The sequence below is a fragment of the Alligator mississippiensis genome, chromosome 11 (assembly GCF_030867095.1).
Source record: "Alligator mississippiensis isolate rAllMis1 chromosome 11, rAllMis1, whole genome shotgun sequence".
Lineage (NCBI taxonomy): Eukaryota > Metazoa > Chordata > Crocodylia > Alligatoridae > Alligator > Alligator mississippiensis.
Window position 1 is genome coordinate 58,160,685 of NC_081834.1, and position 12,982 is coordinate 58,173,666.

At 51.1% G+C, this 12,982-nt stretch overlaps 1 protein-coding gene across 1 annotated transcript; it reads left to right on the plus strand.

Moving 5' to 3' along the window:
- The first annotated feature begins 9,000 nt into the window (after nt 1-9,000).
- Nucleotides 9,001-12,620, plus strand: LOC102565104 (galectin-1). The gene is made up of 4 exons (XM_019492866.2): nt 9,001-9,486; nt 10,285-10,364; nt 11,206-11,377; nt 11,908-12,620. The coding sequence occupies exons 1-4, from the start codon at nt 9,478-9,480 to the stop codon at nt 12,052-12,054; spliced, it is 408 nt and encodes a 135-aa protein (XP_019348411.1). The 5' UTR covers nt 9,001-9,477; the 3' UTR covers nt 12,055-12,620.
- The last annotated feature ends 362 nt before the right edge of the window (nt 12,621-12,982 follow it).

Here is a 12,982-nt window from a genome sequence, read left to right on the forward strand (position 1 = left end):
TTTTTCTCATCGGTGTTGCTTTCCAGGACTCTAATTTTAGTTTCTTGCCAGTGGACTCTTTCCAATCTGTTCACATCCTTCTTGAAGCATCTAAGTGGTTATAGTCAAAGATATCAGCAATAACAGAGATAAAGTGATTCATAAGCACCCAGCTGTCACAAATTTACCTGGCTCATTGTAATTAATGGAGCATCTTCCCTTTATACCAAATGAACTGGGGATATTATACTAGAAGAGGCTTCTTCTTCACCCTCCAGTGACCCAAACCATTCACTCCAACTCCTCTCTTAGCCCACAGATACAAATCACCCTATGAAAGGAAAAACCCTACACGGTGCTTTGTGGGAAGTCAAGGACACATCCCTTTAAATGGAACAAATTTGTGAGGTCAGAATATTACCAAATACCCACACCTTCCTTGCCTACATGATCAAAAAGTTCCTCTTTGATGTCAAATCTGTTAGCAGAAGTGATCATGCATTAATAAATATCCCTTAATAAAGTAATTAATAAATAATAATAGTGATAAAGCACTGATTTGCACCATGAAAACATTTGTACAAGTACCAAAATCCCTCTGACTTTAGTAACCAACTCATCAGTGTTAGTTTCTAGATTTTGGCTTTCTTGATGGTCAGAAGGGGATCACTGCAATGGAACAATGGTTTCAATGAGCAAAGAACAATGGTCTCAAGTTGCATCAGGGCAAGTTTAATTTAGATATTAGGAAAAGCTCTCTCATTAGGAGGGTAGTGAAGCACTGGAACACAGTACCCAGAGAGGTAGTGGCACCTCCATCCTTAGAGACTTGGGTAGACAAAGCCTTGGCTGGGATGAGATAGGTGGTGCTGGTCCTGCTTTGAGCAGGGGGTTGGACTAGATGACCTCTTGATGTCCGTCCCAACCCTAATTTTGGATAAGTCTATAATTACAAGGTAGATCAGCAATGTTAAATTACTTACCATTGCTTGGAGGCCCTTCAGATTTCATAGTCCATGGTGATCTCAAAAGAATCAGCCATGTGTTCACCAGTGCAAGTCTTTCTTCAGTACATTAGATTCTCCCACTGGAATCTCAAACCTGTCCATTCACATTCTCCCTTTCTCTGCATATAATGTGTCCTGTTAACATTTCAGCATCATCCCCAGAGGACCTCTGAATTTCTAGTAACTTCTACATGATGTTTACCATGAGTTGTGTCCACCAAACATGGAGGATACTCCTTGAGAAGAGAGCTTGGGAACCAAGGCTGAGAACAAAACCTCACCATTTGGTAAGAACTAGATTTTTCAAAGGTGAAGAGAGGGAGCTCAGGGGATTTTTCAAAGGTGCCTGGGTATGTTATTGAAGACTTTTGGAGTTATGCATTTAACATGGATAACCTGTCTCACTAAGATTCAGAGCCTCAGGGGCCTACCTCCTAGTAACGCTACAGCAAGTTAGATGCCTACATACCTTTGAAGATCTAAGTCTCGGTGCCTGCTTGTAGGCAATCTCCATAAAGCTGGTCCTGCCAGAAGATCCAATGACTATTCCCAAAGGATCATGAAAAATATACATGAAGGAAAGCATTGTTGACTTCAAGTCATTTCCCATCTTTATGGCTTAGGACCTAAAGAATCTAGAAATCAATCGTGTTTGGGAGTGGTGAGCTCGCAGCTAGAATAAGAGGGGCTATGGTTGAGCGGCACCAAAAGATCCACCTAGAGGTGGATCTAGGATTTTGAAGGGAGGGTATATTAAGTGTGGCACATCAACACATAGAACAACATATTTTTTCTCCATTTAAAAAGAAACTAGAAGCCTTACTAATATGCTAGGAGACCAGCACTGTATTATTCAGCTTAAGATCAAAGAAAAACTAATACAAATGTATTGGCCTGTGCACTTATTTGCTAGATAAATACATTAAATTTAAAAAACACAGCACACTAGGCCAAAATAATCAAAAGATGGTGTTATTGGTCCTATAAGTCATTACAGTTAAACACGTCTCCTATTCAGCTTTATAAAACAAAGTCTCACCCTCTTGAGCATCTTGACAGTGCCTCCAATACTTTTCTTCTGGTCTATTCTACACCTGAGTTAATATGACCACCCATGAGTTAAGGTTTTTGTCTAGAGTTAAAAAGAGTCTGCAGGGCTGTGAAATAGAAGAGAGACATTACCAGGAGGGGCTAATGGACAGAACCATTGAAGAAGAAAGGACTGTTTAAATAGTGGAACATCAAGACAATTGAAAAGGAAAGTGTTTTTTTTCCATCCCTGCAGAGTGCAGAGAGATCAGCAGGAATCAGGGAGGTGATACTGAGCTACAAAGTCAATTGACTCCCTCAGGGTTGTCTGGATAGAAATGTTGCTTCCTTTGCCAGGCAGTTGGCTTAAATTTTAGGTTAATTAGAAATCAAAGAGGGGGGAGTATATACAACTGCACGCCCAGTAGATCTGCCCTTAAATCCATGTAGGATTAAGGTCAGGATTGGGGTATCCAGGAGCTGTGAGGTTGGGTGAGGGGCACTAGAAGGACTATGGGATGGAGAACCCAGGCTTGGACTGGCAGAGTGAGTAGCCTACAATATTTTTGGCATACAAAATGCCCCAATATAAGATACACATCTTACTTTTGAGAGGCAGAAGGAAGGGAAAAATCTCTTTTGTTGTACTAATTAAGTAGCTACAGCAAGGGAGCTGGACCTGTTCATTGGTCTGTGCCCTGTAGATCATAGGCAGATTTAATTTTTGTTTCATCTGGTAAGATGGAGAAATTGCCCGTACTGTATTTCCTTGTATATAACACACGACCTACAATCTTTTTTTTTTGGTGGGCGGAAAAGGTCTATATGTCATATGTGAGAAAATACGTAGCTATTTTCCCTCCTTGGTTGGGCAGGGATAGGAAGTAGCTCTTTTCCCTCTTAGGAGATTGGTGATCATAACAGCAAGCCAACCAACCAGGAGGAATGATGGCCATTTCTCCCCACCTCTGCAAAACAAAGGCAAACATCAGCCATCTGAGCACTAGGGTTTATTGATAAAAAAAGGAAAATCAGGTGTGGAGAAGAAACAGCACCAGGCACCTCTGGCTTGTTCAACCACACTCCCTGACTACAAGCTTTTGTAGAATTGTGATAAAATAGGGTTGGAAGGGACCTCAGGATGTCATCTAGCCTGACACCCCCTTCTCAAAGAAGGATCATCCCTATCCAAACCATCCCATCCAAGTACTTGTCTAACCTAGGCTTCCAGTGTTTGGCTGGGAAAACCAGACAAAACACAGAGCAGGATTCCTGTCAGGCAGATGACATGGGATTCTCCCACAAAGCAGGTGAGGTTGCTAGTCCTAGAGTCTCACACAGGTTAATATCACTCGGTGCTACTGTCAGAGTAACAACAGGGGGAACAAAAATAAAACCCATGTCATTCCACAGCAACACATCTGAAATCGAGAGATAGAGATCAAGACAGGGCCAAATCCCCAGCAGATGTCAATCAGACACAGCTCCATTGGAGTTGGTAGGGCCAAGACCCCATCTGGGGTCCATTAGCTAGAGCCCCACTACAGTCGGTGTAAATGGGGGTTGTCACACAAACTGGTGTGAAGAGGGTAGTTTCACTACAATCAACAGGGATCAGGAGGGTCACACAAACAACTGGTGTGAAGAGGTTGTAGCCCCACTATAGTCAAAAGGGAAGCGGGGAGGGGTAGCCTTACAGCCAACCAATGTGGAGAAATTGTAGCCCCACTAGAGTCAACAAGGACGGGGGATCACATACCCAATTGGTGTGTAGAGGTGGTAGCCCAACTACAGTCAACAGGGATGGGGGAATTGCACACCTAACTTGTGCAAAGAGGTTGTAGCCACCCACACAGTCACCTACCCAGCTAGTATAAGTGGTATATCCCCATTAGGGTCAATAGATCCAGGTCTTTGGCAGCCACTGTAGTCAATGGGTCTAGAGCCAATAGGTTACAGCCCCGTCAGAGAGTCAGGTCACCAGCACCAATATCTGGTCAAACACATTTAAAAACAGGGTGACAAAACATGTCCCCTCAGCCAGGCCAGGTGCCATCTCAGATAACCGCACAGATGGCTCGGAGGAAGACGATGATCTTCTGGAGAAGCTCCAAGCTCTCGGCAGCCTGGGCCAAGATGTCCCCCAGGTTTTCCCGAAGGTAGTAGAAGAGCTTGAGCCACCAGTCGGAGATGGTGATCTTGTAGCGAGGCCGTTTCTCATTGTCGTCATAGTAGACTATCATGCTGTTCCGGCCCTCACCAGAGACAAAGGTGATGGCCCCACCAGCACAGCCAATCTCCAACCTGGTGTTCTTTTGCACCAAGCCCAGCTCACCACAAAACTTGCTGATGGCCAACGAGAAGCAAGCCTGGAGCTTCTCACTCAGGACCCCTGCCGCAGCTAGCTCACCCTGCACCCGCTGCAGGTTCCTGAAGGTCAGTGGCTCACCACGGTGGCAGAAGAGGTCCAGGTACATCTCGCCTGTTGGCAACTTCCGACGCAGGTGGCAGCTCCCACTGGGGGCGAGCACACTCAGCTCACACTCCCGCTTTCCATAGACCAGCTCCAGCGTGTAAGCCCCACAGCAGCGGGCCATCTTGGCCCCATCCCGGAGGTATGATGGCTCCTGAAGGAAGTCCTTCAAGATGCCAAATAGGCAGTTCTTCTGCTCCTGGGTCAGCAAACCCTCTGTGCTCGCATCTTCACTAGGGTGGCCATCTGCCTTTGTTGGCCCAGAGACAACTGGATTCCCTGAGGGGTCATTCAGACTGATGGTGGGCTTTGGGCTTGGCTTTTTAGCTTTGTCTTCATGTCCCTTGAGGCCTTCTAGGAGTGTTGGAGCAGGCTGGGAGGCCTGCGGGGAGGATTTCTGCATGGATGAGCCATTTTTTCTCCTCATTGCTGTTTCCTCGTGCATTGGGTCCTGGGCTCTGGGCTTATTGGTCCTTTTCCCTGGTTCCCCTCCTCTTCCTGGGCTGGGAAAAAGGCCTGTTGAACAGGGATGAGCTGCAGCAGGCATCAAATCCTCCCAGCAGATTCTCCCCTGCCGCTATCAACACAAGCGAGTGCCAGGAATGCTGAGCTCAGCAGTGCCTGTGCAAACACCACTGGACAGGCACAATTGAGTTGAGCCAGGGGATGCTCACAAAGGGGGGTGGAGAGATTAGAGCCAGCCTTGCTTCAGCGAGAGGTTTTTGAAGTGAAAAGCCTCTTGCTGGGCTGAAACCAAGGAGAGTTTCAGAGCTGGGGACTGCAGGGGGCTGTGGGGCAGGAGTGAGGGGCTCCAGCAAGGCTGGGGGGAGCAGGGGGCTGCAGGTCAAGAGGGAGGGGCAACAGCAGGGCTGGAGGGGATGGGGGGGTGCATGTTGGGAGTGAGGGGCACTGGCAGGGCTAGAAGGAGTCAGCTGGCAGTGAGGGGCACCAACAGGACATCTGGACACCCTAACCCACTCTGGCTCCATGGCCGCCTCTAGCAGCCAAGCCACATGCACAAGGTTAGAGCCTACTACAGCACCCTGAGCATGGTGTGGGGAGGCATCTCTGTGGCCTAAGGCATTCAAGAGACCTGGCTTCTACATCCTTCAGGTAAGAACTGCCCTCCCCTTGTGCCTCAGTTTCTTCCCTGCCCGTGAAGCAGGCTGAGATCCTGGGGACAGGCCTGGCTGATATGGGTGAAGTTGAGCTGAAGGGGTTAAGGTTCCTCAATGAAAACAATGGAACATGTTTGCATGTGCTTGGCACTGCCCACTTCTGCTCCCTGGGCTCTGGGATTGGGTCCTGGGGGCCTGACCCTGCTGCCTCCCATGAGAATTGGGTCCCCAGGGTCCAGTGCTGCCCCTCTAACTCCCCATGTGCCAGGATTGGATATTGGGGGCCTGGAACTGTGCCTTCCCTGCCCCTTGTGCTGAGATCGGGCCCTGGGAGCCCAGCCCTATCCCCAAACCCACCAGGATTCAGTCCTGGGGACCCAGCTTGCCCCCTCCTGTCCCTCTATGCTTCTTGGCCAAAGAGGAACATCAGGGCCCTGCCATGGCACTGGACCTCCAGCCAAGCATTCGTTGGGATGCAACTGGGCTCCATGGAGAACTTCTCCAGGGCCTGCCACAAGCAAGACTTTAGCTCCTTCGTCATCTCTTGCAAAAGACCATCTTTACAGAGCAGTGGGCCTGGATGGGACATCCAGAGGTCACTTCTAGTCCAACCCCCTGCCAGAGGCAGGATCAGCCCTATCCCAACCAGCCCAGAAAAATCACCATCTAAACACCTCCATGTTCTTTTAGGTCATGACCAGGGTATTCACGATGCTGTCCAAGGGGAGCAGCATCACCCAATACTCAGGCCTTCAAACCTTCTCCTCTGACACCATGATGCGGCTCTCCCCAGCACCCAAAAGGACCTCCAGCTGCTGCTGACTGTCCCTGACACCCACCATAGTGTTGTTTTGTGAGCACATGGCCTCGCCTCATTGCTGCATGGTCCAATGACCTCTCCAGGGTGGAAGACAAAGTATCCAGGGACACCTGTTGTTCCCCAACCTGAGTGTTGTTCTCCAAGCTCAGTGGGTTAAGGGGGGTCTGGATCAGAAAGGAGCTCACTGGGTTTGAAAGGGGTGAAAGAGAACACCTCCAGATTGAGGCTGTCCAACACAGTTGGGGCCTTGCCCAGATCTGGAGGGTTAGAGCAAGGGGGGTTGGGAACTTGGATGCCTGGGTTCTCTCCTTATTTTGGGAGAAGAGAGGGGGCTGGTGAGTAAAAGGAAGAGGGGGATGGGGCTGGGAGCCTGAACTTGTTTGTCCCCCGACTCTGGGAGGAGAGCGGGTTCTCCCGCGACTCTGGGAGAAGAGTGGCTGCCTTGGGCAATGCTGAAATCAATCAGAGCAGAGGGACTGGGACACAGTCCCCAGTGCCAGGTGAGGGTGAGTATGACACACCTCCCCTTCTGGGTCCAGACTCTGCTGTGGCTCTTTGGAGCAGTGGGATGCTCAGGGCACACCCCAGCTGCATTAGGTAGCTGGGACAGGAATGCCTGGCTCCTGCTCCTCAGTGGTTTTGGTTTTCTGAGAAAGAGAGGACCAGAGCAGGACATGTGTGTGCACGTGTGTCTGCATATGTGCACCCCCAGGCATCCATTGTGTTCAAGAGATGCTTTTCCCCAGCACAATCCAGGATGTAAGGAAGGGAGAGGGGGATGAAACCAGTCCCAACCCTCTCTCCCTGGCTCTCCCCTTGCCCCACCCGAGCCAGGAAAGGAAAGTGCAATCTCAGATCCCTGCAAGTGGCAGGGGAAGAACTGAGGTTTCATTCCAGCCATGGAGAAGGAAGTAGCTAGTGTGTGTTTGATGAGGCTGTAGTTCAGGAGCAAGGGGCACTGGCAGGGATGGGAGGTGCAGGGGGCTGCGAGTCAGGAGTAAGGGGAACTGGTGGGACTGGGGGTACAGGGGGCTGTGGGTCAGGAATGAAGGGCACTGGGAGGGCTGGAGGGGGAGGACATGGGGATACAGATCAGAAGTGAAGGACACTGGAAGGGCTGGGGGGCAGGGGAGCTTCAGGTCTGGAGCGAGGGGCACTGGTAGGGCTGGGGGGCAGGCAGGAGGGCTGCAGGTCAGGGCTGAGGAGCACTGGCAAGGCTGGAGGAGGACAGGGGTCTGTGGGTCAGGAATGAGGGGACCAGCAAGGTTTGGGGAACAGGGGCTGTGGGCCAGGAGTGAGAGGTACTGGCAGAGCTGGTGGAGGGAGTCAGCTTGGCTCCAGTTAGCCCCATAACCCCTTTACTGCCTGCCAGGTCCTTCCAGAGATCCAGGGCCCAGCAGAGATGTGCAAGTCTCCCCTGGTAGAGTGGACCCTCTGGGAACTGTCAACACTTCCCCAGTCACCTCTAGACCCATGGCCATCCTGCTGGCCCCCTGCAGCCTGCCCTTGGCATGGCTCATCTAGCAGCTGTGGCCCTATACACCCAGATCCAACCCCCACCGGGCCCTACAACAGGAGGGCAGGTTGAGGGGGGAAGGACGTTACCAATCAACTGTGAGGGGCAAAGGGGGCAATCCAAGTGGAACAGGGGAACAAATTGTGGCTAGAGAGTTGGCAAGCAGGCATGAATGCTGCATGCCCCTGGAGGCTGGGGGGACACAGTGACAGCTTGCAGGTGGCAGCAGCAGTGTCATCGGTGGTGAGTGGGGAGCTCCCACAGGCAGCCACAGCACTGTTGGGGGCAGGGGCAGGCTGAGTGGGGAGCTCCTGTAGGTGGCCGCAGTGGTGTCGGCTATGGCAGGGGGAGGGGGTGACGAGTGCTGACTAGCAGTCAGCGACTACCTGCAGACTGCCATCAGTAGCCAGTGGCGATTAGGGACCACCTGCAGGCCGGTGGCAAGGGGGGGGGGTGAGGGGGGGAACAGCAACCGCCCACAGGCGCTGCCAGCAGTGCTTTTTGCAGGGGGTACAACACCAAATTCAGGGGGTGAAAGTGCACCCACATACACCCCCTATGCATCACCAATGCAAGCAGGATAGGCATTGCATCCCTCTAGCAACAGGTCTCTACAACCCTCTAGAAACCCAAGAGCAGACTTACAACCCTCTAGCAATAGGTCTGAGCATTGCACACTGGAGAGGTTATTAATCCTGAATGAGTGATTGAAGCTTGATGGAAGGAATGTCTGCTGGGGCAGAGAGACAGAGCTTTGTGGGCCCAGAGCTCACTGAAGTAGCAGACACAGGATTTTCTAAGCAAGAGAATTACTTGCAACCATTCCTTCCTGATCAGGGCAACAAGCTATTATAGGAGCTGCTTGTAAATGAACAGGACTGATAGCTAGAAAATTCAGCCAATCAGCCTCTTGCAGGCTGGAACTCTGCCAGCTTGCAAACAAAAAGCCAGTTTCCCATATTTTCCTCCTATATAGGAGAATCCATTTTTAAGTTTGTTGATGCATTTTTAATATTTATGACCCTTTCATATATTCTTGCAACCCACTTTTGGATCACCACCATGGGTTGAAAAACACTGTTCTAGACCTTCACAACCAGGGAACCCTGGGGTATTGGGAGATCCCCTGGAGTGGGCTTTTGCAGCGTGAGAAGATAAGCAGATAAACTCAGGTTCATCCCTGTCTGGTCATTACCCCCTACTCCCACCACCCAGCCTCTATGCAAGGAGATAAGTATTGTAATGAACACATTAATCTTGGAAATACCAGTTTTGGTGGGAATGATATATTTGGGGAAAGTTATGCTTTGAGCAGGGATTTGGACTAGATCACCTCCTGAGGTCCCTTCCAACCCTCATTTTTTATGAATCTCTGAAATGGAATGAAGAACAGATCACAAATGTTACAGAGGCCTTTGAGTCTAACAATGGTGTCTAGAGTCTAAGAAGACTGAGATCAACTGGTCTACACCATGAGCAAAACAAAGTGAAAGACAAACCTTTACAACAACACCAGACCTCTACAGGACAACAAAATGAAGGCTGTGAGTGACCTGTGTTGCTTTTATAGGTGGGTGGCTCCCAGAGCATGCTGGGAACCTAATTCTAAGGATGCTGGGATTTGTAGTTTCTCAGGTGTGTTAATGCAAGGTACCAGCTGGGGCAGGGTCCTGCAGCACCCTTGTCTCCCTTTGAGTGTTTTCCCTTCATGTCTTGTGGGGTTGTGGGAACAGCAGGTCCAGGGCCCCACATCCACCTGGGCACCATAGTGTTGAAGCTTAATCACACCAACCCATAGGGAGGGGGAAGAGGATAACTCAAAGTTTCACTGACCACACCTCCTCCTCTGTGGTTGGTTCAAAATGGACATGCTCCCCTCCCCCACCCCTTATGGCATTCCTGATTGGCCAAAGGGGGCTGTTCCCAGCTATATAAAGCTTACAGGCTACTAACACCCACCTGACTACTTTGTGCCAGGAGCTGGGTGTCTTTAAAGCAGCTGTGATGGCGTGTGTGAGTGGGGGTCTGGGGTATCTTGGCTTCCCCTTCCTTCTGGGTGGTTTTCTCCCACCCTATCTTTGTGGTGTGTATGGAGGGTATTTGATGTGCAAAGCCTGGGTGACACCCCCTCCTCCCAGGTTGGGGGTGTCTGAATCCTGGTATTTTTGGAGCAGTGCCCTACTTAGTGATGATGAAAACTGAGTTTCCCAGTAGGCCCTGGATGAGGTGGGGATTAGTAGAGGGGTATAAGGGGTTAGAGCTGAGGCTCTCCAGGAGACCCTACATGGGGGAGCAAGCTGTGGGAAGATCTGAGGTCATCAGGTTTTTCTTACCTCATGTAGATAATGGTTATGGTGAACGTGAATCACCACTTGGGTGACCGCATTGAACTGAAAGGGAAGGTGGCACCTGATGCTGAGAGGTGAGGCTGGGCTCATGGCTGGGAAGTGGGGGAGTCCCTGGGCCACCACATGGGCTTCAGCCCCTATGTACTCACGGGGGTTCTGGTGTTTCATAACCATCACCCCCATCTGGGCTGGTCCAGGCCATGGATGCATGGAGACCCATCCAAGCCTGGTGGGATATGGGGCAAGACCAGGGCTGGGGGCTGTTAGTTTCCTCATACTGCATCCCCCAGGACACTTCAATTTGGGGAGGTGCTAGCTCCCATAGCTATGAGAATGGAGGCTGGGAATCTCCCAGAAGTGTGCAAGGGGTGGGGGGGGGGGTCTATGGGTGTTAGACCCTTTCATATGGGTCTGAGTCCCAGCTGTCAGCAAGAGGTGGACTGTAGATATGGGGGGGTCTACAGGACTGCTGCCCCACAGGCTGAGCTTGCCCCAAGAGGGCCTGGCTGCTCCCCTGGTCCTGGTAAAGAGGATGCTCAGAGGCTACACCTTACTATTTATCTGCCCTGATGCATTGTGGGATGATGGCTCCTATACTACAGCCGGGCTCCCATTGCTTTGCCAAAGTTGCTACGAGGCTTTCCATGGGTAAGATAGTCCCACAATGCCCCCTTCCAGGAGATGCTGGGAGGCTTTTATTCCCTAAAGCCGATTGATAACTTAGATTAGGGTGCAAGGAGTTCACTTCATCTGGGAATGCCCCAGGAGATGCTGGAAGGTTTGCCACAATGCTAGCAAGGGCCTGCCCTGGTCTGGACTACGCATTTGGGGGGGGGGGGGGGGCGTGGTTCATGAAGGAAGTTTGGATCCTATCTCAGAGGTCTTGTCTCTGCTTTAACCCGCCCCACCCCTCAGGTTTGCAGTGAGCCTGGGCCAGACTAGCTTAGACCTGGCCCTTTACTTCAACCCCCGGTTTGAGAGCGAAGGTGATGCTGGGATCATTGTCTGCAACTCGATGAAGGGTGGGGTGTGGGAGGAGGAGCAGCGTGAGTCCTGCTTCCCCTTCCAGAAAGGCCAGGATGCCAAGGTGAGCGGCAGGGGGAGCTGGCTGGGTGCAGGGTCACTGTCTAGGGGGGGAGAAAATTGCAGCACTCATGCTCTAGCATAGCCTGGTAGGAGCTGAGGCCCTCTGCTTCTTTGGGATGAGGGTACAAGACCCACTTTCTGGGGTGACCTGTCCTCCTAGCTGGGGGCAGGAAAGTGTCTAGGAGAAGTGTGTAGCTCCTTCATTTTGTACTGAGCTGGTCTGGGTGGACAGGGCTCTCTGGGATGGGAGAGTAGCCCAGTGTTAAGTTGGACTTCCCCAGTTCTTCTTTTTAGGTTCTGGGTCCTGTGGGGGGGTGGGAATGAGGGCACCACCTGAAGAAGTTGAAAACTCTCCTAATGGCTGGGAGGGCAGGGGGTGAGCTGGGCAGGGCACTCTCTGGGAAAAGATTGCAACCACCTGGCCTCTCCAGCAACTGAGAATGTGGGTGATGACTACCTGGGGTGGGTGGGAGCAGGCGAGTCCCCCAGCTTCCCCCCCACCCCATCACATCTCTTGCTCCCCATCCCCAGATGAGTTTCTGCTTCGATGGACAGCAGCTGAGGGTGACTATGCAGGAAGACCAGGAGCTCACCTTCCCTAACCGCCTGGGGCTGGAGACCATCTCCTTCTTCTCAGTGGAGGGAGACATCAAGGTCACCTCCTTCGAGTTCAAATAGCTTCACCCCAGGCATAGGGCACATGAAAGAAATGAGCTGATAAATATATCTTTGCTTCTCACCTACGTGGATCTGTCATTCATGGTGATTACAGTGGGAAAGGGTCGGGAGGGAGATCATTCCTGGGGTCCCAGATCCTTCCTGAATTGGGGGCGGGGGGCAGTAGCTGGCTTGGGCATGGGGAATTATTCCCCCTGCCTAGCAAAAAATCCTGCGATTGGGAGGAGTACAGTCTTGTCACGTGTTACATTTAGTGCCTGTTAACTGCACTGAAAACCCTGGCATTCAAGCAGTAAAATGTGGATTAAGGACTATCATAGAGTAGCAAAGCTAGGACTTTGCCTTCTGCTTGAGAAGCATCTCTAGATCATGTTACTGAACCTGCTTTGAGCTAACATCCTATTGCTCCATGGAGATAATCCAAGTGGGAGACTTGGGTGTGGTGAGAAGGCTGGGACTGCCAACCACCTCTTATTATTTAAATCATAGTAAGTATTACTATGCAACAGCTTCAACACTCTCAATGATCTAAATAAAACTCAAGCTAAATGTCATATGTAACAACCTGTAGAGACTCCTCTCCCCTGGATGGTGGGGGGGGGAACCGAGTTAGGATCTGGGAAGGGAGGGGGAAGATCCTCAAAGGAGACTGCAGTACCCCAGAGGGGCCCTGGTTGCTGCTGTTCTGCAGGGGGTGGGGCACAGGGGTCCAGCCAGGGGTGAACCCTTCTGGGGGGAGGGGAGCTGTAACTTTCCACATGATGCCTAAACTGGGTCTCCCTTGCTAGGGAGAAAATGGGTCTGCCCCAAACCCACCTCCTTCCAGCATCAGATGGTAGCTGGCTTTCTCACTGAATCCTCTTCAAGTCCCTCTTTGGTGCAGCAAGAGGAAACATGCTTACAAGTGGGTTTGGTTGGGGGAACACTT

Coding starts and splice junctions, on each gene's coding strand:
- LOC102565104 (XM_019492866.2), top strand. Junction 10,365..11,205: donor GTGGCACCTGATGCTGAGAG/GTGAGGCTGGGC, acceptor CCCACCCCTCAG/GTTTGCAGTGAGCCTGGGCC. Junction 11,378..11,907: donor AGAAAGGCCAGGATGCCAAG/GTGAGCGGCAGG, acceptor CCCCATCCCCAG/ATGAGTTTCTGCTTCGATGG.